Consider the following 22,372-nt stretch of genomic DNA (forward strand, 5'->3'; position numbering starts at 1 on the left):
CTTTAGGTGGCATGAACATTTTAACAATATTACTTTGATCAATCCATGAGCATGGTATATCTTTCCACTTATTTGTGTTGTCTTGAGTATTTTTCATCAATGTCTTATAGTTTTCAGAATATAGGCCTTTTCCTTCCTTGGTTAAATTTATTCCCTGGTATTTTTTAAGCAATTATAAATGGTATTATTTTCTTTGTTTGTCTTTCTGATAACAGTGTATAGAAATGGCACTGATTTCTGTATATTTTATATCCTGCAACTTTACTGAATTCATTTATTCTAATAATTTTTGGTGGAATCTTTAGGGTTTTCTATATGTAATACATTATCTGTGAATTGTGAGTTTTACCTCTTTCTTTCCAACTAGGATGCCTTTTGTTTCTTTTGCTTGTCTGAATTCTGTGGCTAGAGCCTCCAATGCTAGGTTGAATAAAAGTAGTGAACGTGGGCACCCTTGTCTTACACCTGATCTTAGGGTGGAGCTGACCCTCAGGTCACCTGACACTGAGGACTGTTCATGACCACTGTAGATTTTCTGGTGTGTAGAACTGGCCCCATGGAGTAAAACTGGTTTGGACGGGCTTTGATACTGGCCAAGCCAGCTTCAGGTATGTAGGTTGTGGAGACGCTTGGGTGGGACTCTAATGCAGGCTAAAGCCAGCACCAAGTATGTTAGATCTTGACCCTCTTGGGAGGGGCTCTGGTATAGGCCAAGGCTAGCTGCCACTGGTGCCAGGCTTGGGGCTGCTTGGGAAAGGTTACTATGTAAGCTAAGGCTGGTTACTGTGTTTGGCAAGTCTGGAGCCACTTGGGAAAGACTCTGGCTGGGCAAGATTTCAGGGCAATGGTGAGGCAAGGAGAATAGTGTTAGCCAGGGTAATGGAGAGTGACTGACTTGGCACCCATCTGTGCTGAGCCAGACAGGTAGAAGGAGAACACAACAAAAGAAGGAAATAGTTGCCACCACCAGTGCTTCTGTTCCCCAGAGAGACTTTGCACTAACCCTTGCCCCTCCAGCCTTAGCCCTAAGGCTAGACTGTTCAGTTCCACCCTTGTGACCCAGGAGATTCTCAAATTGCTGCCTCCATGCTGGAGCCTGGTGTGAATGAGTTTGTGCACAAGCCCTTTATCTTCCTCGGACAGAACCCCTACTGGTTTTCAAAGCCAGCTATTGTGGGGATTCTCTTCCCACACACATACCATGGGCGAGGGAGTCTGTTGTGGGGCTCAGACCCTTTGCTCCTCGGGAGAGATATACCTCCCATTTTTGAATTGCCATACTGCAGGTTTGGGACCTGACCGGACCACAGCCTTGTTCCTGCTACATTACATGGCTGCTTCTGTATAGCTTTAGTCATAGGAATTCTGTTCAGCTAGTCCTCAGTGACTTTTGGTGTGATCATGAGAGGTGTGAGCTCTTTGTCTACCCACTCTGCCATCTTGATCCAGTCCTCTGAGCATTATTTTATCATTGTATACATAATACTTAATAACATGCAGATCTAATACACAGAAAGCAAACCGTACCTGCATGCTAAATGAACTTATGAATGCTTTGAATGTAATCATTAGTGGAAAAGAAGATTTGATTTTATTTTTGTCATTATCCACAAGTAGTATCTCTGTTGGACCCTGATTTTCCCATTTCCTAAGATAATACAGTTTTAGGACATTTTTCTGAGATTGAGCCTATCTGTTTAATTTTTATACAAAATGAATCTGGCACAGGTTAAAAGTTTTTAAATTATATTTTCAGGTTAATGGCCCTGGAGCTGTGTAAAGGTTCAAGAAAATAATAATGAGAACATGTGAAGTGTAGAATCTATTTAAATATAGAGAAAATATTGCAGTAGAGATTTCAAGGATACTTGTTGTGAAAATTTATCTCAATCACACACTTGGATTGTTATCAGTTATAAATACTTACTTATGCTTGTGACTATCAATAACATATTGGCTTCATATGTAAAAATGTAAATGTTGGCCTGCTGTTACTGGAGATTTGCATGTATCTCTAATTCTATAGCACAAAGATCCAGACTAAATGCTAAGTTGACTTCTCCCATCCTTCAGATCTAAGCTTAAATGTTAACCTCCAGTGACATTCTTTTGTGATCACAACTAGACTGAACCAGTACACCCACATTTCTCTTACCATTTAACTTCAAAACATAAAGTATCTTATTTTCTTGAAACATTGCATATACATCACATGTACTTACATAAAATCCACATGTTTCTCATAGCTCAGTAGCAGGGCATGTTCTGATACCTGCTCACCTCTCAAAGGTATCAGGCTATCTGAGCCTTTATTCACCCACTGGGAAGGCCACTGTCTTTCTTTCCATCAGTCAAACACACCACCCCGTTCCTGAAACATTCTTCCTCCATTCCTTCACCTGTTGGGCTCATACTATCCTTTATGCCCCAGCTTCGGCGGTACCTTCTCAGAGGGCATGTCCTTACCCACTGATTAACTTATATACCCCTCACACCATGATTCTTTATCTTGAAACCTGTGTATTTCCTTTGTGACGTGTATCACAATTTGTAAATATGTTTGTTTGCATTACTCAAATATGCAATCACCTTGAGAGTAGTAAAGTTAATCTCTTTTAAACAAATATATTCTTGGGACCTAGTATAGATCATGTGGGAGGAAAAATATTTTGAGGTGAATCTGGAAAGAGTATTTGTCAGAGTTTACTGTTCACTTTACTACCTTTTCCATATATTTTGAGCCCTTCGAGAATAGACCCAGTATCTCTATCATTATTCTATCGTTCAACAAATAGAATACATATCAAATAAATTAACTAAATCAATAGGGAGTTATCAAAATCACATGTGAGTACATGGTAAAGTTTCTCTCTTTCTGTGAACCAGCTCTATGACTCAAACTTTTGTAAGACCCAAAGGAATAGAACTGAATTTTTTGACTTTATTATAGAAGTTCACAATATATGATATTTAACAAAACTATGCTTACTATGCATATTTATAGCACTATTTAAGCACTTTACAATTACTGTTAGCTCACTTAATCTTCATTATGTTACTATGGGGTAGTTCCTTTGAGATAAGTTCTATCTATTATCTGCATTTTGGAGAGGAGAAAACTGAGGCGGGTGGTGGAGGGGGCAAAATACCTTGCCTAAGTTAACAGAGTTTTTGTGATACTTACGCAAATCAACAGGATCAAAGATGGAAGAGTTAAAAAACAGAGTTATGTATAATAAATTTCTGAAATTGCATACAGATTGTGCTAGCAGATTTTTCATTTACAATAGGTCATATTCAGTTACACCTTATAGATAACAGTAGTAATTGCAATATAATTGCTGTTTTACAGTTCAGTATGTCATTTGGCAATAAAATTGTGTAGTAACATTCCTTAAGACCATAAGCAATTAAATGTTTTCTAGTATTCTGAATCTTTCATTGAGATCAGCTGTCCGAAAGAAATATATTGTGATTCACAAGTGTGAACCACATATGTAATTTTAAATTTTCAAGGAACCTCATTAGCAAAACTAAAATGAAGTGAAATACATGCTGACATATTTTATATAAAGTAGAATAATCAAACTATTATCATTTTAACATAAAATTAACATATTTGCTTTATAAAAATTAAGTCGACCATCCCATGGATATTTTACACTTAGAGCACATCTCAATTCAGAATAGCCCACTCAGTATCCACATGTGGTTACCATGTTGGATAATGAAGATTTAGACAACTCTTTTATGACTAATAAGGTCTGATTTTTCATATAGACCATAGAAAAAATACTGTCTCTTGATGAAGGCTAGCTCATCTTTAAGTCTTACCTCAACGTCATCATTTTTTGTGGGACTTTCTTTGAGTATCCTGGCCAGAACATACCTTGGCCAGAACATACCTTCCCATACAGATTTTCCTAACAAATGTTATATTTCTGTATAATTATTGCATTATATAATAGTTGATTTTTCTTATACAGAATATTGAACTTCTTAATGACCAGAGCTGTCTGTGTATCTCCAGTCACAGTACCTTGCCTGTACTTTGTGTAACAAATATTTGAGTAAATACTTACCATTAAGTATTATTCTTTGTGCTTAAGATACATCTGTTCAGAGTAAAATCACTGCCCTTATAGGCTTACAGTTTTAGCAAATTAGTGTTCCATAAAAAATATTGTTAGATTAAATGAAATTTAGGCTTTAACATTGTGGTTGTAGTTTCTGAACAATGGGTTAAACTTAAAGTGATATTTAACAGGTATACATATAAAGTCTTGCAATTGGTTTTAAAATGAAAACTTTTACGGAGCTTTAGAATGGAAAAGTGTGGCTTGATGGTAGCTAACACAACTGAGTAGTTTCAAAGGAACCCCAGACTCAACATTGAAATAAGTAAAAAAGTAATTAAGTACATTAAAGGAAAGAGTCCTCTTTAGTATAAGTAGCCTTATCTAGCCGTGGTACCATTTTGTACCATGTCTGCAGAAGTCTGTCTAGTTCTGGGTACCAAGACTGGATACTGAGAATTCAGACATTCATATGCAGAGGGGATTGAGGATGACAATGGATGCTGAGCTGAGAACTACACTACAAGTTCTTTTAGAGCAAATCTGGATGACTTAAAGTGTCTGCATCTTTAAGAAGACACCTGATGATAGAAGTTTAGTCGCGATGAGGGCTTCTTAATTGTAGGGGTCAGGGATGCTATGGTTAACCTCTAGGAAGTTGGTTAGGAATGCAGGACTGAAATACTTCAAGATGACTAAGTAAAAACCGTGTTCCAGTTTAAATGTCTGGATACATATCGGTCATAAACCACAGTGAAGGTGAGAACAAAGGGGCCCAGTAATTTATAGAACAGCGTGTGTTTTATACTTCTGTATTTTTCTCCCTCATTCCTCGTATTTCTCTCAGTCTGGGAGATGGTGGTGTTCTGGCCTGCGTGCCTCCTTACACTTGTGTGTCTCTGCTCCTTCCCACATGCAGTGCATCAGGATTTATACTGTGTGTCTACAGCCTACAAAGCCTGAGGTGCTTGGAAGCAGCGATGTTCTCTTGTTAGGATTTTACCAGAACGCAGCATGATTTCCTACATACCGGGATACTCAGGAAATGTTGACTTGAATGTTTTGAAACTGAATTCTAAAACCAGGAATTTAGGTCAACATTATGCTTTTGCTGCTGCAGTAGCATTCTTATTACTTTTCTAACATCTACTCCTCCCCGCTTCCTATCCTCAGTCCAATCAGAATGATTCTTGCCAAAAAACAAATCTGATCGTATCCTGTACTTCACGGAGCACGTTGGCTCTTGGGCCTGCAGGCTCCTTCTGGTGCCTGCGTCTCTGGCCTCCAGTCTTCACTCACTGGTTGGCTGTGCCAAGAATATCATGTGTGCACCTCATCCCAAGTTCAGTTACCCTCAGTTAAATCTTCTTTGTACCTTTGCCCCTAATCTATCTCTATCTCTATATCTAATTTATATCTATATCTATGTTATCTTTTAAAGATACGTATCTTTTTCCCTCTTTTGGAAAAATACTTGTTTTCTTATTAACTGTGAGTTCCATGAGGAAATGAATTATGTCTGCTTCTAAGTGCAACAGGATCTGATCATACCTAATGCATATACCAAGTGATTAACACGTATTTGTTTGTTAAATGGATATGTAAGTTCATGAGCAAGCAGCACAACATAAGTACCATGTCTAGAGTTCAGCTAGACCTAAATCTTTTCTTCTGTCTCTGCTCAAAACTAAGAGTCCATATGACAGAAAGGACATATGATAAAACACTTAAACTACATAATCTTGTGCTTACTTAGAAAAAAATTTAATACAGGGATTATCGCCATAGACCCTGAAGAGCAGTTAATGCTTATTCTACATAGAGATTAAAATTTATTTTTATACATGCTCAAATAGTTAGAAAAAAATACTCTCCCAAGTCATTGAAATGTTGACTTGTGTAACCTTCTAAAATACTTCGTATTTTTTTCAGCTTCAGGTAAGACTGGGAAATAAGATAAACTTCACGAGATATTAATATCCTTAATGTGTATTATATCTATGGGCTGAAATACCCATGGGTGCTCTTGTGTTTCTTTCACCTTTACTAAACACTATACTTGAGCATCAAAAGGCAAGTTTATCGGTAGTATGAAAATATATTTACAATGTAAGAAATAATTGTTTTATATATATACATATTATACACACACACACATATAAATACACACAGTTCACACATACATATATAAATACACACAGTTGACCCTTGGACAATGGTAGGACTCGGGGCACCAACACCCCCACACAGTTGAAAATCCATCTATAACTTTTGACTCCTCAAAAACTTAACTGATGATAGCCTACTGTTGCCAGGAAGCCTTACCGATAACATAAACTGTCAGGTAACATGTATTTTGTATGTCGTATGTATTATATACTTCTTATAATAAAGTAAGCTAGAGAAAAGAAAATATTAAGAAAAGCATAAGAGAAAATACATTTAGGGCACTGTACTGTATTTATTGATACTATAAGTTTATGCTGTTACAAATGAATCATCTGTCAGTGCCTATATCAATATTGTCTTATATGAATATGATACAAAACACTATGATTTTATATGTATTACTAACACTAGACATCCAAAATGAGAAGATAATGTGAAAACTCATTTATTTACAGGTATAACGATTCATGTATTGATAACAAAGGAGCAGTAATATGATTGCTTTATGGTAGCCTAGCATAATTGATAAGATTGCTTCACCGTAGCCTAGCCTATGCACTAATGAATGAATCATTATTACATTAAAAAAAAAAAAACACCTGTGATGATAAGTTGATATGCTGTTTCTCCAATTATGAGAGAGGCTTACTCTATGGTAATGTAAGTCTTTGAAAGGAAAGTTATACAATAAGAAAACCTAACACGTTATTAATTTTATGTGAAATATCACATTATATCTATGTCAGGATAGGATGTCCACCTCAATACAAGTCACACACACGACGGATACCTAAGCAAAGATGATGACACGGAAACATTTCATACCGTTGTTAGGTCTTCACATGAAGACATGCACAGCAGATAAGTTAACTGTAAGGCATGATGGTTATTTACGGTTCATTAAGTGGATCATCATGAAGATCTTCTTCCCCATTGTCCTCATCCTGAGAGGAAGGGCAGGTCTTGCCATTTCTGGGTTGGCAGCGTGGGAGGGGAGGCAGGCAGACTTGGTATAAGTTCTCAGAGATGCATAAAAAATGCTGCCTGACCTTTTCACTTTTTCATTTCTCTAAAAATGTTTCTATGTGATGCCACTCTTTCCGCCATTGGCTTTTATTTCAGTGCCCATATCATAAAAACGTCCATATCTTAAATGAAGTTAGAAGCAGTCTTGAATAATCAGAACCCTTCTGCCAAACGGTCTGCTGTTTGTTTTCTGGCACTGCTACTGCTCCGTCTTCCTCACTGTCTGGCACTGTTTCAGAATCTCTGGTCTCCATCAAGTCATCTTCTGTTAATTTCTCTGGTCTGGTGCCTATTAACTCTTAAAATGCTCCAAGATCCAGATCTTGAAACCCTTCACACCCCCACTCCGACCCCCACCACCATTTTTTGCCATATTCACAATCTTTTTCAGATTTCCTTGAGTGGCTCTGTCATAAATACTGTGAAGTCTTGAACATACTGCTCAGTTTTCTCCGAGGATTTACTGTTTTCGGCTTGGTTTTCACAGCTTTTTCTATAACAACGATGGCATCTTCAATGGTATGATCCTTACAAACTTTCACGGTGTTTTCTCCACCGGGGTTCTCTTCCATAGCCTTGACAATCCTTTCTATAGAACACCATGTGTAATCAGCCTTAGAGGTCTTCACACCCCCTGATCTAGAGGCAGAATTCAAGAGATTGTGTTTGGGGCGAGTAGACCACTAAGACACCTCTGGTGTTGAACTCGTGGAGCGCTGGGTGGCAGGGGCCATTTTGTCCAATATCAAAAGAACTTTAAAAGGCAGCCCTTTACTGGCAAGGTACTTCCTGACCTCAGGGACAAAGCATGGACAGAACCAATCCAGGAAAAGGGTTCTTGATGTCAAAGCCTTTTTGTGCAACCAAAAGTCTGGCAGCTGGTGTATACCTTTCCACCTGAGGCTTGGGGGTGAGCAGCTTTACAGATAAAGGCAGCGCGGCTCAGAACCCAGACCCCATGAGCACACTCAGTACAGTTAGCGTATCCCTTCCTGCCTTCAATTCTGGTGCTTGCTTCTCTCCCTTCCTAATAAGTGTCCTTTGTGCTATTTTTTTCCCCAGAATAGGGCACTTTTGTCTGCTTCTAAAGCCCGTTCAGGCAGATATCCTCTCTCCACAATTATTTTCTTAATTGCATCTGAGAACCATTCTGCTGCCTCTTCGTTGGCAGAAGCTGCTGCTCCTGTTGTCTTGGCGTTTTTTAAGCCAAACCTTTCTAAAATTATCAAGCCATCTTTTGCTGGCATTACATTCTCCAGCTTGTGATCTCTCACTTTCTTTTAGCTTTACATTTCATGTATGACTTTGCTTTTTCTCAAATCATAGTAGAGTCCATAGGTATGCCTTTCTTATAGCAATCCTGTACCCACATAAAAGCTGTATTTTCAGTACGGGGTACTGAATAAAAAGGTATTTCACAAAATGTGCAAGGTTTTCCTACCTGCTGGCATAGCTGCAGTGATGGCTTCATGAATTTCATTTTTTTTTTTTACAATGGTCATTATGCTGGATACATTTATCTTGAAATGGCAGGCAACCACAACTGCAGACCACAATATAAAGTACAGATGAAGCAATTCAACTTTTTCTTGTAATGTCATGACTTTTCCTGCTTCTTGGGAGTGCTTCCAACACCACTAGTGGCACTCCGTATGGGTCCCATGGTTTTATTCAAAGTTTACGGTATTACACTAAACACTGTGAAAAATATGTGAGAACCACAATTTACTGGGGAGATGAAATGCTCACACAGAGATGAAATGTCACATGGCATTGTAAGCAGATACTGGCAATGCGTGGGCTCACCACAAAAGCGACAGGAGGCGGCTACGAAATTATTACTGTAGTACAGTAGGTATACAGTTGATTTTATGCAGGTATGAATTAATACTGCATCTTTACATCTACTTACATTTCTCCTGATGGTGACTGGCACCATGTACTGTGTTTATACGTTTTGATAAATTTTAACTTTTTATAATAGATTTTTGTATGTTTTATGGTAGTAAATGATAAAATATGCTAGCATCTATATATATTTTATACTCTCATGACATACCTAACTTTTTCTTGTTTTGATATTTCTACACTATATGGCTTACCTCCAATTTTTTTCAAACTGTCACAAATCTCCCAAATTTTTTTTCAATATTTTAATTGAAAAACAAATCCACGTATGACTTCTAGTCAAGATGAAGTAAACGCTGTGCTTACTTTTTCCCATGACAACATCAAAATTACAACTAAGTTATAGAACAATCACTGTTGAAAACCCCCTGAAGAGTGGCTGAACAGATTCTATAACTAAAGATACAGAGAAGACCTAACACAGAAGCAATTAGGAGGGTGTACTTGCAGAAATGGCTGTTCCCCACCCATATGTTGCAGGTAAGAATTGAGCAGGATATCTCCATCAAAGGGTCCCAACCCCACACCTGGCCTCCCAGGCTGTAGCACAAGTGCCAGGAAGAGGCATCCCCATAATATCTGGCTGTGAACCCCAAATGGGATAGAATTTGAGTGAGACCGAGGGCTGCTGGAGTCCCAGGTGTTACTCTTGAGGGGCCCCGCCCAGACTCACTCACACAGCCACTCACTCTGGTCTCCAGTGCAGGAGCAGGAGGAACTCGAAAAGTGCCAGGACACATGGGGAGGGACTGAATTGATGAGCTTTAGTGCGAGGGCTGGAGTGGCAGAAGGCAGAGCAGCTCTCCACGGGGATGGAAGCCAGGCAGTCACCATTGTTCCTTTCTTCAATCTTTTCCCCACCCAGACATCAGGCATAAACAGGCACTAAATATGAGCTCTCCATTAACTTGGCTGACACAGTTGGCCCAGCCCTGGTGATTCCCTGATACCCCGCCAGACCCAACTCACATACACAGCCCGAGCCACTTCCAGGGGCTTTTCCACACAAGTGGCCAGCCTCTGATGGGACTGTGGACTTTCCAAAAAGCTCTCAAAGGTCTACAAATCCCCCAAAAGCAGCAGCTTGCCTCAGCATGTCTTGTACCTCTTGCTAAATAGTCCCAAGCTGGACATAACGCGGCGACTGGTCTCAACTTGTATTGTAACTCCCATCATGTGGCCAAAAGCCTGGTCTGAGCCACGGCCAGTGTTGGCAGGGATGTAACTTCAACTAAGTGGCCGCAAACAATGCAACTGGTGGCATGTCCTCAGGTATGGTGCCCACCAAACAGTTCCAAGCCAAGCACTAGTTGCAGCTCTCCTTGCTCACAGTGTAGCTTTTTGCATCAACAAGTCCAGCGTAGGTGGCAACCAACCACAGATCATGTTGTAGCTCCCACCAGTCAGCCACAAGTCTGCAGCTGACTTTGCACTGGAGGACCTCCCAAGAGGCTCCAGAACCAACACACCTGGTGGCCAGCTTCAAAGCACAGCAGAGCACACCTAACTAGCTCCACAAGTGACACACTTAAAGGGTGGATTTGGCTGACACCAGAGCCATGCTAAAGGGATAAAGGGACCAATCCATCATGAGGCTATAACTCCTATAAACACCTACATACCCAATTTAGGAACATCCAAATATATAAAGCAAATATTGATGGACATAAAGTAATCAATCAGATGGACTTAATTGATATTTTAGGACATTTCAACCCAAAGCAGCAGAATATACATTCTTTTCAAGAGTACATGGGCTATTTTCCAAGATAGACCATATGATAGGCCACAATAAAGGTCTCAATTAATTTAAGAAGATTAAATCATACCAAGCATCTTCTTCAATCAAAGTAGTATGAAACTATAAATCAATTACGAGAAGAGAACTAGAAAGCACATAAGCACGTGAAGGCCAAATAACATGCCACTAAAGAATGGATAGGTTAACAATGAGATCAAGGAAGAAATAAAAAGACACACACATGGAAATGAAAGCACAGTGACTCAAAATATATGAGACATAGCTCTAAGAATGAGTTTCTAACAATACAGACCTACCTCAAGAAATAAGAAAAATCTTAATCTAACCTTATACCTAAAGGGACTAGAATAAGAACAATAACCAAAGCCCAAAGTGAACAGAAGGAAAGAAATAATAAAGATCTTAGTGGAAATAAAATATAGCTTAAAAAATGCAAAATGATCAATGAAAGCTGGTTCTGGGCCGGCCGAGTGGCGCGATGGTTAAGAACTGGCTTGGGATGCCAGAGGGCCCTGGTTCGGATCCCACATATGGGGCCATTGACACAGCTCTCTACAATTAAGATGCTGAACAACAGCTCGACCTGGAGCTGGGCTGCTCTGGGTCACCGGCGATGGTGTAGGCTGCAGTCCCCAGCTGCAGTGGGTTGCCATAAGCTACCATGTGTAGCTGGCAGCAGCCACCGTGAGCGGCCATCCAGAGGCAGGTGACTGATCTGCCTCGCCCAGGAAGAGCGCAATGATGGTGCCAGCTTGGGCCAGTAAGCAACGTCCTCCACAACTAGACTGAAGAACAAAACAACAGCAACTTCTCTGTCCCCCTCCCCCAATTCCCCAATAAAATCTTAAAAAAAAAAGAAAGCTGGTTCTTTGAAAAGATAAACACAATTGATAAACCTTTAGCAAGAGTCATCAAAGAAAAAAGGGAGAGGACAAAAATAAATAAAATCATAAAATGAAAGAGAAGTGACAACTGACACCACAGAAATACAGAGGATTATAAGGAAATATTACAATTTTATATGCAAACAAATTGTACAATATGGAAGAAATGGATAAATTCCTAGAAACCTATAATAATTCTAAGGCTGAAACAGGAAGAAACAATAAACCTAAACAGACTAATTATTAATAAAATAAAATCACTAATCGAAAAACTCCCAACAAACAAAAACCCTGGACTTAATTGCTTAATAGGTTAATTTTACTAAACATTCAAAGAAGAATTAATTCCTATCCTTCTGGAACTATTCCCCAAAATTAAAGAGGAGGGAGGGCTCCCAAACTCATTTTATGAGGCTAGAAAAGACAGTAAAAAAAATAGAAAAACAGTATTAGCCTATTTCCCTGAAGAACATAGACACAAAAACCCTCAACAAAATCTTAGCAAATTGAATTCAGCAAAACATTAAAAAGATTACACACCATGATCGAGTGGGATTTATTCCCAGGATGCAAGCCTGGATCAATAGCCTCAAATCTTAACATGGTACATGACATAAAAAAAATGAAGAATAAAAATCATATGGTCATACAAATAGATGCAGAAAAGTCACTTGACAAAACCCAACATCCATTTATGATTAAAAAATCTCAGCCAAGTGGGAATAAAGGGAACATACCTCAACATAATAAAGGCCATATATGACAAACCCATGGCTACATCATACTTAATAATGAAAAGCTGAAAACTTAAAGATCAATGTGGACAATGATGTCCACTTTCACCACTATTATTCAACATTGTATTGGAAGTGCTAACCACAGCACCAGATAAGAAAAAGAAATAAAAGACCTCCAAATTGAAAAGGAATAAGTAAAACTGTCATTATTTGTAGATGACATGATACTGTATATAAAGAGCTGTAAAGAACCCACCAAAAATTATTAGAGTAATAAGTGAATTTAGTAAAGTAGGATACCAATATTCAGAAATTAGTGTCATTTTTATACACCAACAATGAGCTATCAGAAAAATAAAATAACAACCCCATTTACAATTGTATCAAAATAATAAAATATCTAGGAATAAATTTAACCAAGGAGGTAAAAAAACTGTACTCAGAAATCTATAAGATATTGGAGAAAGAAATTGAAGGAGATACAAGTAAAATGAAGGCTATACCGAGCTAATGGATCAGAGGAATTAACATTGTTAACGTGTTCATACTACTCAAAGCAATATAGAGATTTAATTCAATGCCTATCAAAATATCAATGACATTTTTCACAGAACTAGAACAAATAATCCTAAAATTTATATGGAACCACAAAAGGCCCTGAATAGCCAGAGCAATATTGAGAAAGAGGAACAAAGTTGGAGTTATCGTACTATCTGATATCAAACTATACTACAAGGCTGTAGTAATCCAAACAGCATGGTACTGGCATAAAAAATACACAGATCAATGGAACAGAATACACATCCCAGAAATAAACCCACACCTATATGGTCAATTAATCTATGACAAAGGGAGCAACGATATATAATAGATAAAGACAGTGTCTTCAATAAACGTTGCTGGGAAAACTGGAGAGAAACTTGTAAAAGAATGAAACTGGATTACTGTCTTATACCATATACAAGAATAAACAAGTGCAAAATAGATTAAAAACTAAATGTAAGACCTGAAACCATAGAAGCAAACATAGGCAGTAAACACTTTGATGTAGTCTTAGCAATATTTTTTTGGATATGTCTCCTTAGGCAATGGAAACAAAAGAAAAAATAAACAAATGGGACTACATCAAACTGAAAAGTTTTTGCATAGCAAAGGAAACCATCAAAATGAAAAGACAACCTGCTGAATGGGAGAAGATATTTGCCAATGATACATCCAATAAGGGGTAAATATCCAAAGTATATAAGGAACTCACACACCACCAAAAAATAAACAATATGATTAAAACTGGGTAGAGGACCTGAATAGACATTTCTCCAAAGGGGACATACAGCCAAAAGACATTTGAAAAGATGCTCAACATCACTAATCATCAGAGAAATGCAAAATAAAATCACAATGTCATACCACTTCACACCTGTCAGAATGACCAACATCAATAAATCAACAAACAACAAGTGTTTGCGAGGATGTAGAGAAAAGGGAACCCTTGTGCATTTATGGTGGGATTACAAATTGGCACAGCCACTTTGGAAAACACTATGGAGGTTCTTCAAATATTAAAAATAGAACTACAATATGATCCAGCAATCCCGCTTCTGGGTATTTATCTGAAACACTAATCTGAAAAGATATATGCACCCCATGTTCATTTCAGCATTATTTACAATAGCCAAGATATGGAAGGGACCTAGTTATCCATTGATAGACAAATGGATAAATAAGAGGTGGTACATACTTGTATATACAATGGAGTACTACTCAGCCATAAGAAATAATGAAATTTTGCCATTTGCGAACAATGTGACAGACCAGAGGGTATTATGCTAAGTAAAGTAAGTCAGATGCAGAAAGACAAATACTGTGTGATTTCTCTTATATGTGGAATCTAAAAAGCTAAATAAATGAACAAACAAAACAGAAATAAACTCATAGATAGAAGAAATGGATGGCTGCCAGATGGGAGGGGAATCGGGGAGATAAGTTAAAAAAGAAGGGATTAAGTACAAATTGCCAGTCATAAAAACGGTCATGGGGATGTAAAGTACTGCCCAAGGAATATAGTGAATAATATTGTAGTAACTATATATGGTGTCACATACACAATTATTAGACTTACTGGGGTGATCACTTCGTAAGTTATATAAATGTCTAATCACTATGTTGTACACATGAAACTAACAATGTTTGTCAACTGTAATTGGAAAATTTTTTAAAAATTGAAAATCCACTTATAAGTGAACTCAAACAGTTCAAACCCGTCTTGTTCAAGGGTCAAATGTGTGTGTGTGCATGCACGTGTGTGCGTGAGAGAAGAGTCATTTTAATTATGTGAAGGAAAGAAAATTGAGAATTTTGAAATGGTTTGCCTACTTCAACACTGATTTAAGTTAATAGAGTATCTGCTTATTTTATAGTTGTTACTGTCTTTATATCTTTATTCACTTCCATGCCCATTCATTTCTTACACCCTTTTGCACTCAAGTGGACATTTACTGTCTCAGCTTTGCTTTCCAGTGTGTATAGATTTCTCATTTTCACCTGCATCTACCTGTCCACCCATCATAATTCTGATACTCACCTCTCCATTCTCTGTCTTATTCTGTGTGATTTCTCAATAAGAAGCCTTATTTGATCCCACTTTCCTTCTGTTGCAATTACTTTTATCTGGGGGGAACTATGTAAAAAGTTTCAGAAACTAGCGTTTAACCTAAATCTAAAATTATTTGATTCATATGTCTTAACACTTGGCTGATGTCTTTCTCTGAACAAGCAATTGCCATTTGAGCTTGCGACTTGTATTCCAGTTGCCTTCTCTAGAGGTACTAAGCTTATAGCATCATAGAGAGTGCAAAGGCTTTGAGGCAGACTGAGGTGTGCATGCCTCATCCCCAATTATTGCATTTTATTACACTGCCCGTAGACATGTTGTTTCACGGGTCTAAGACAGCTGCCAAGTAGGAAAGTACCCCACAGGATAGCCGTCAGGGTCAATGGTATGTCTTAACATTCTGGCATGGACTCTGGGAACCATAAGGTTTTGGAGTGGTGGAAACGTGAATTCTCAGAAGACAAGAAGGGACAAGAGTCGGGAATTCACTTGGCAGAGAAGGGAGGTGAGTACGAGGCTACTTATGGGAACTAACAGAGAAATGAATTACACACAAACTTTTGAATTACATATCTGCCATTTTGAGGAAGCCAGTTGAGAGCATTCAAATGTAATAAATCGGAGCAAAGTAGAGAATAGGCATATTTGTGCCATAGCAACATGAGAAGGTGGCCAGAGAGGCTCAGAAATGTCTCAGTTTCTAAATTGTAGGCTGGCAGTAAGGCATATGTGTGAGCAACAGGTCAGGGTCAAATGGGAAAGTGGGGGGAGGGGGCAAGTGTCACAGTAAACAGTTGGTTTCACAGCTATTTCCAAGACATCCAATGAAAATGTCTTCAGCAGTCACATCTCTGTTGATGATGGAGAAGCAGATGGCAGACAGATACCTAAGAAAATATGTACTTTTAGCTGAAGATAATAAAATCATTTAAAATTAAGTACTAAGATGTTTGGTTATTTAAAACTGAGGAGGGATGGGACACGCCTTACTCCCAGCCATTGCTTTTAGTTACTCTGAATTACACTGATACCCATCTTGGCTTTTATATTTTTATCTTCAAGTGTATTCTTAATGCCACAGTAAAACCTTGCAAGACATTTTAAATATAAATATTTCAATTTTCTTTTTAAAAATATGCTGAGAATAATGACTCTTTGGGCATTTTAGATTTTCAAAAACAAAAAGTGGCTGATGTTTAAAAAATAAAAATTATTAAAAAGTTATTTTTCTTGTAGACAGATAATTAAAGATAATTCATTAATTTGTATATCTCTAAATTCCAAAATGTATAATATCTTTCCTACTGCATTTTAACTTCAGGGGCCATGAAATCCAGTGTTCCCCTTTCAGCTAGCACGCAGAGAAGAGCCGGCTCCTTAGTCGTGTGTATAGCCAGGGCCTTTGATCTTTTTTGCTCTCCTGTGCAAACATGCACTTTATTATCTAATTATTAATTTTGATGTGGGAAGGAAAATTCCTAACATTGAAGGGATGTTTGATTTCTTAAATCTACCTTTAGCTAATGCTGAAAATCTCACAACCTATATTATCTCTCCTGGTATAATGCATAAAGACCAAGTTTAATATTTCATGCTAAATGTGGGACTCAATTTATCACAGAGAAGCTTTTAATCTTCGTATGTGGTCTGACACGCTGGGTTTTCTTTAACAGCTGAGTTTCATAGACAAGTACCAGGCATTTTCTTCAAAGAACCTGACCGAATGCTGGAATCCATTTCCTTCTGAAACTGCTGTTGCTAAATTATACCCAAAACATTTATGAATGTCACTTTGCCTTTCCAGCAATTAAGGAGTTCAAAAAAAACCCTTTGTGTTCCACAGCTTTGAAATTATAATATTTATCCTGCACTGTCCCTTCAATTTGCTCTATCAAATACGGTGGTGGTTTGGTTAAAGAGGGAGGCAATCAATTCTGAGCAGGTGTGGAAAGGGATTTCTTTTGATGGAATAAAGCGTCCTGTTTGAAAGGCATTTTAGCAGTTTTAACACATCTGCAGTGGCGAATTCCCCTGTAAGCCGGCAGCCAATGCATTTCCTTTCAAAGGGCAGAAAAACCTGGAGTCAACATCAGAGGCCCCTGCAGAAGGGGCAGCCGGGGCCTTGCTGACGCCTTGCCTTGTGCTTTCTCCTTGTTGCAGTGCTGATCCTCCTGATTGTCACCATGAGAAGGCGGAAAAAGGAGCCCCTCATTTTCGATGAAGAGCGAGATATCCGAGAAAACATCGTCCGCTACGACGACGAGGGTGGTGGAGAGGAGGACACGGAAGCCTTTGACATGGCTGCGCTGAGAAACCTCAACGTCATCAGAGACAACAAGACCCGCAGGGACGTGACGCCAGAGATGCAGTTCTTGAGTCGGCCCACGTTCAAAAGCATCCCAGATAATGTCATTTTTCGGGAATTCATTTGGGAGCGGCTGAAGGAGGCTGACGTGGACCCCGGGGCGCCCCCCTACGACTCCTTGCAGACATACGCGTTTGAAGGCAACGGCTCCGTCGCCGAGTCCCTCAGCTCCTTAGATTCCATCAGTTCGAACTCGGATCAGAACTATGACTACCTGAGTGACTGGGGGCCTCGATTCAAACGGCTGGCAGACATGTACGGCACCGGCCAGGAGAGCTTGTACTCATAGCCCTGGAGCCCTGCTTTCACATGTACTGAAGACCAAGTAAAAGCAAAAAACAAACAAACAACAACAACAAAAAAACACAAAAAACAAAAACAAAACAAAACACTACACGCAGAACCCAAGAACTCCACTGACAAGAGAAAATGGTTGTAAATATTTCTCCATTTTTAACGGCTTGGGTTTCTGCTTTGGTGAAGCATATGTTCATGAGATTGATCCAAGGGACCGCACTGACCACACACTCTGGGCATTTGAAGGCTTTTTTTTTGGTGAAAAAGAAATGCTCAGTGGTTTGTGAATAGATCGCAACTCTCAGACACCTGCCAAGGCACCTAACCTCTATGAGAAAGTAGTGCCCGGTGTCGTCAGTGAACCAAGGATGCCCTGTACATACATACCTTCATGGTACTGCCAGTGAGAAGAACAGAACACAACGTGCCATTGAAAAGCCCTGCAACTTCTCGCATATCAAAACTTGGGACAGATTGAATTTATAGTGATGCTTTTAGCTTGCTAGATTAGAGAATCCAGCAGAATTTTATTGCTGTGGATTAGGAAATATATTTTATTTAGCAATATATAAATTCTTAGAAAATCCTCCCCAGTCCTCCAATACAAACCACTAAAATTTGGTTTCAGGCAACGTAAACCATTGTTTAGCAAAGAAATGTGAAGTGTTCCAAATAAGAAAAAGGTAAATCATTCTTAAAGTGTGCAATCGTTTTGAGATGCTTGTGTTGGTATGAAAAATAGTTGCTGTTTATTCGTTGATTTTTTTAAATTATTATTATCTCTTCTGATTTGTACAGGAGAATATATATGTATGTTCTTTTTTTTAGTTGATACATGGTGTTGTATTTATTTTGGAGCTCCAATCTCTACAAAATGCAGGTCCATCTCTCTGCCTCATCATATCAAGCTCATCAGAACATGCTGCTATTTCTCCAGTCTGAGCTACATGAAGGAAACGAAGCATGGAAACAGTGGAGCGATTGCGCCCTGTTGCAGTTCACATCTCAGAGAGGAGCACAGCTACAGGGACATAGAAGTCACTGGTCCGAGCCATTGGAATGTACAAAACATCGGAATAAAATATTTGTATTTTAGAAAGAAGATTTCTGAGAGAAATGAGATGTTCTTTGATGCAAGATTTATTTTTCAAGGTCAAAAGTCCTATATGCCCTCAAAGACTTTTGAGAATTTGTTCTACCCCAACCTCTTTTGCTGTAAACATATTGAGTCAAAAACTGATTTTTAAAAATATATCATAAACAATATAATGTTATAAATTTCAAAGCCCATCTTTAAATTCTGATGCAAATATGTTCCTCAAGAATAAACCTTGCAATGTATAATTTCTATACTGGTTTAGATGTGCCAAATGAGGAGATAAATTTTAAGTGATCACATGTTTAAGTTTGAGATAGGCTTTAAAAAGAATTTTTATCACTAAAATATTTCTACCTATCATTTTTTTCCAAGAACAATACTTGTTTAATGTGCATATATTCAAGTAAGAATGAAATTTTTTTCTTCTTTTAGAAAGAATTGTTGGGTTCCTAATCTACAAATAGTGGACACTGTATAGAAAATTATGTTCTAAAAGCACTTCTTTCTGAAAGACAACGGAACTAGAATATCAATATTTTGATGACACTAGGAGAAACTACGTAGGAGTCTGTACACTTCCAGCCCACCTTTAGAAATGAAGTATGTGAAAGTGGCCTTCAGATTCGTCAAAAGAATTGAATAAATTTGATTATCTGCAAACAGTCCTTTCATTTGAATAAAGTTTTGTAGTCATTGTTTCATGACTAGATAGATATGCTTCCTGCTGTATTAATATGTATGAAAAACAAATCTTATAGCAGAGAAGCTGTTCATTACTTTTAGTCACATAAGTTTTTCAAGTAAAAAAAATCCAAACAAACATAGTATACTTATATCCTTTTCCATAAAGTCACAGTGTGGTATAGGAATTGTGTAGGTATTGAGTCAGCAAGGTGCTGAGACAACAGTTCTGTAATAATCCCCTTGTTGTCTGCAAGACGATAAAATACTTTAGAACATTTGGATTATGATGTCAAAACTGCTGATTGTTGCACATATCACTTAATGGAGGTTTGAATGTATTTTAGAAAAGGAATATCATGTTATTCACCTTGCTTTCTCTCCTTTTAAAGAATATATTTTCTTGGGTTTCTTTTTCATATTAGTAGTAATATATTGGGAAAAGACTCAAATTTAAATAAAGATTTGAAATTCTTGCATATACCCAATTGCCATTTTATGTGTGAAAGATTATATCAATACAGTATTGAACTTAATTCAATGGCATTTTTAAAAAATGCTTGAGGTGATGGGAAGAATTTCCCTAACATAGGTGGAATTTATATGAAGTACTGTAGTGAAGCTTAATTGTAATGATGGTGAATTTGTTATTTTCACTTTCTTTTCAGAAATCTAATGCTACATATGGTTATCTGGTATAATAGTTGAGAGAGAGGCAAACCAGAGACTAGAACAGTTGATTGATTAAAAAAAAAAAATCAATGTCAAAACAAATCAGGAGGTTCTCCACAAACATTTAAATATGTACTATCTGGTCACTAAAATTCAGTGTTGTACTAGAGCCAGCTAGAACCAATTCCCAAGAACCAATGGTGCCATCTCTTCCAGCTCCACTTCTAGAGATGCCATTTTGTTATATTTAGTTATATATTAAAGTCAGCCATGGTAGTTACATTTAGACCAGTGTGGAAATCAGCAAACACTACCTTTTTTCTTCGGGAGAGCCAGTTGTTACATTGTTACCCAGCCAGAGTCAGTTCTCCTTCCATCACCATATAGATGATGTATTACAGAATTGTACACTTTAAATCTGTGTAACTTTACTAACAATCGTCACCCCAATAAACTTTAATTAAAAAAAATTACCAACACTCCACTGCCTATATTACTTTATAAAAGGAAACTCATGGTTGTAAATACAGTATGAATGAATAGAATATCAAATAATGACATGAAAGGAATTTATGCACTCTCCTACTACTAAGTTTATATGCATGTGGTGGTGATTTCCTGGTATAAAATCCTTGGAGCTATGAGTAGAAAGAAAAAGGATGGATGCACCTCAATATGGGAGGCAATGACTTAATTTCAAGCGCAGACAATAGTGCAGAAATACATTTACATATTTTCCATTTGTCCATATGGGGACACCATTAGAAACGCAAGGTGCACAAAGTAATGCATGTTTTGAACAATTGCATTTCTTAAAAAAATATTTGCATTTCACTTGTTACTGCCCACATCAAGGAAATACATCCAAGCCCCTATTCTGAAATGTTATCATTGCATAACTTTAAGCCAGCATAACAGATACGAAAACTAAATCTTACCAAGACAGTGGACTTGCACAGATCAAGCCTAAATTGTCTTTCTGGATTCACAAATCGGTCTCTATATTAAAGCGATATTCCAAGGTCAGCTGCAGACCAAAGTTAGAAAAGAGACAAGATTCACTGTGTGAAGCAATGAGTAGATCAATAACCTAGATAAAGCCAGGAATCCTTTGCCTTTGATACAAAGCTCAGCTGAGGCTGACTGCAATTGTGGTTAGATTACTACAAGATAGACAGGAAGTAATAATGTTTAGGTAATGATAGCTGCCTTTTCACTCTGCCCTCTGAGAATGTTTTAAATTATTTTAACTTCATGCACAATTACATTTACTACACTGGATGATGAGTAGGCTTCAGCAATTATTGTCATGTAAATGGTGTAGTTATCAAAGTATGAGTGATATTTGTATGACTGCCCACATGCCCAAAGAAACTTACATGCAAATAGACTTAAGCATTCAAATATAAAATCTAAAGGAGCTCAAAATGAATTAAGATAAATATATTGGAAGAGACAGAAAAAACTAGTTTAAATATTTAAAAATTTTAAGTACTAGTAAATAATTTTCAAAGTTCCAATTTTTACATCTGTTGACTCATAAACTGTCTTAATTACCATAATTGTTTCTGAGTCACTATTTAAAGGTTTATTTACAGTTGATCTAATTAAAATTGATTTAAAAAGCTTCAACTTTTAACTGGTCTGGGGCTGCTGGAAGTACATGACATGTTTTTGACAATAGGTAAGGAAAATATTTTCTGTTAATCTATGTTGTTTATCTGATATTAAATATATAGTAAGTTATTTTTAAATTTATGATAATGTATAGTGTGTGCATATAATACTATATGAAAGTGTGACATGGAAAACTAATACAGTGCTTGCTGACTAATCATTATCATAATCAAAAGAGGAAGAAAGAGTAATAGCATTTACATTTCAAATGTAATTGAAATTGTTTCAGAAGAGTTGGATGAGCCCTTAAGAAAAACGGGAGTTATCTGAGGTTGTGACTTAGCAGGCATTGTCAAGTATAATTCCAGGGGTAATTTTTCAAGCAACAACAAGACAGCCAGCATGTGTGACATTCTGATGCTTTTTCATTGGGATACTAACTTGTACTGGCTCAGAGTTTAACTGAAA

General features: G+C 37.6%; 1 protein-coding gene across 1 annotated transcript in view; it reads left to right on the plus strand.

The window, feature by feature from the left end:
* Positions 1-20,098, plus strand: part of CDH7 (cadherin 7) — a 142,909-nt gene extending 122,811 nt beyond the window's left edge. Inside the window, exon 11 of the mRNA XM_019625894.1 lies at positions 17,334-20,098. Coding sequence (XP_019481439.1) covers positions 17,334-17,827 — 494 coding nt within the window. The 3' untranslated portion in view covers positions 17,828-20,098. The remainder of the gene's footprint in view (positions 1-17,333) is intronic.
* The last annotated feature ends 2,274 nt before the right edge of the window (positions 20,099-22,372 follow it).

Source organism: Hipposideros armiger, unplaced genomic scaffold, assembly GCF_001890085.2.
Source record: "Hipposideros armiger isolate ML-2016 unplaced genomic scaffold, ASM189008v1 scaffold_642, whole genome shotgun sequence".
Classification (NCBI taxonomy): Eukaryota; Metazoa; Chordata; class Mammalia; order Chiroptera; family Hipposideridae; genus Hipposideros; species Hipposideros armiger.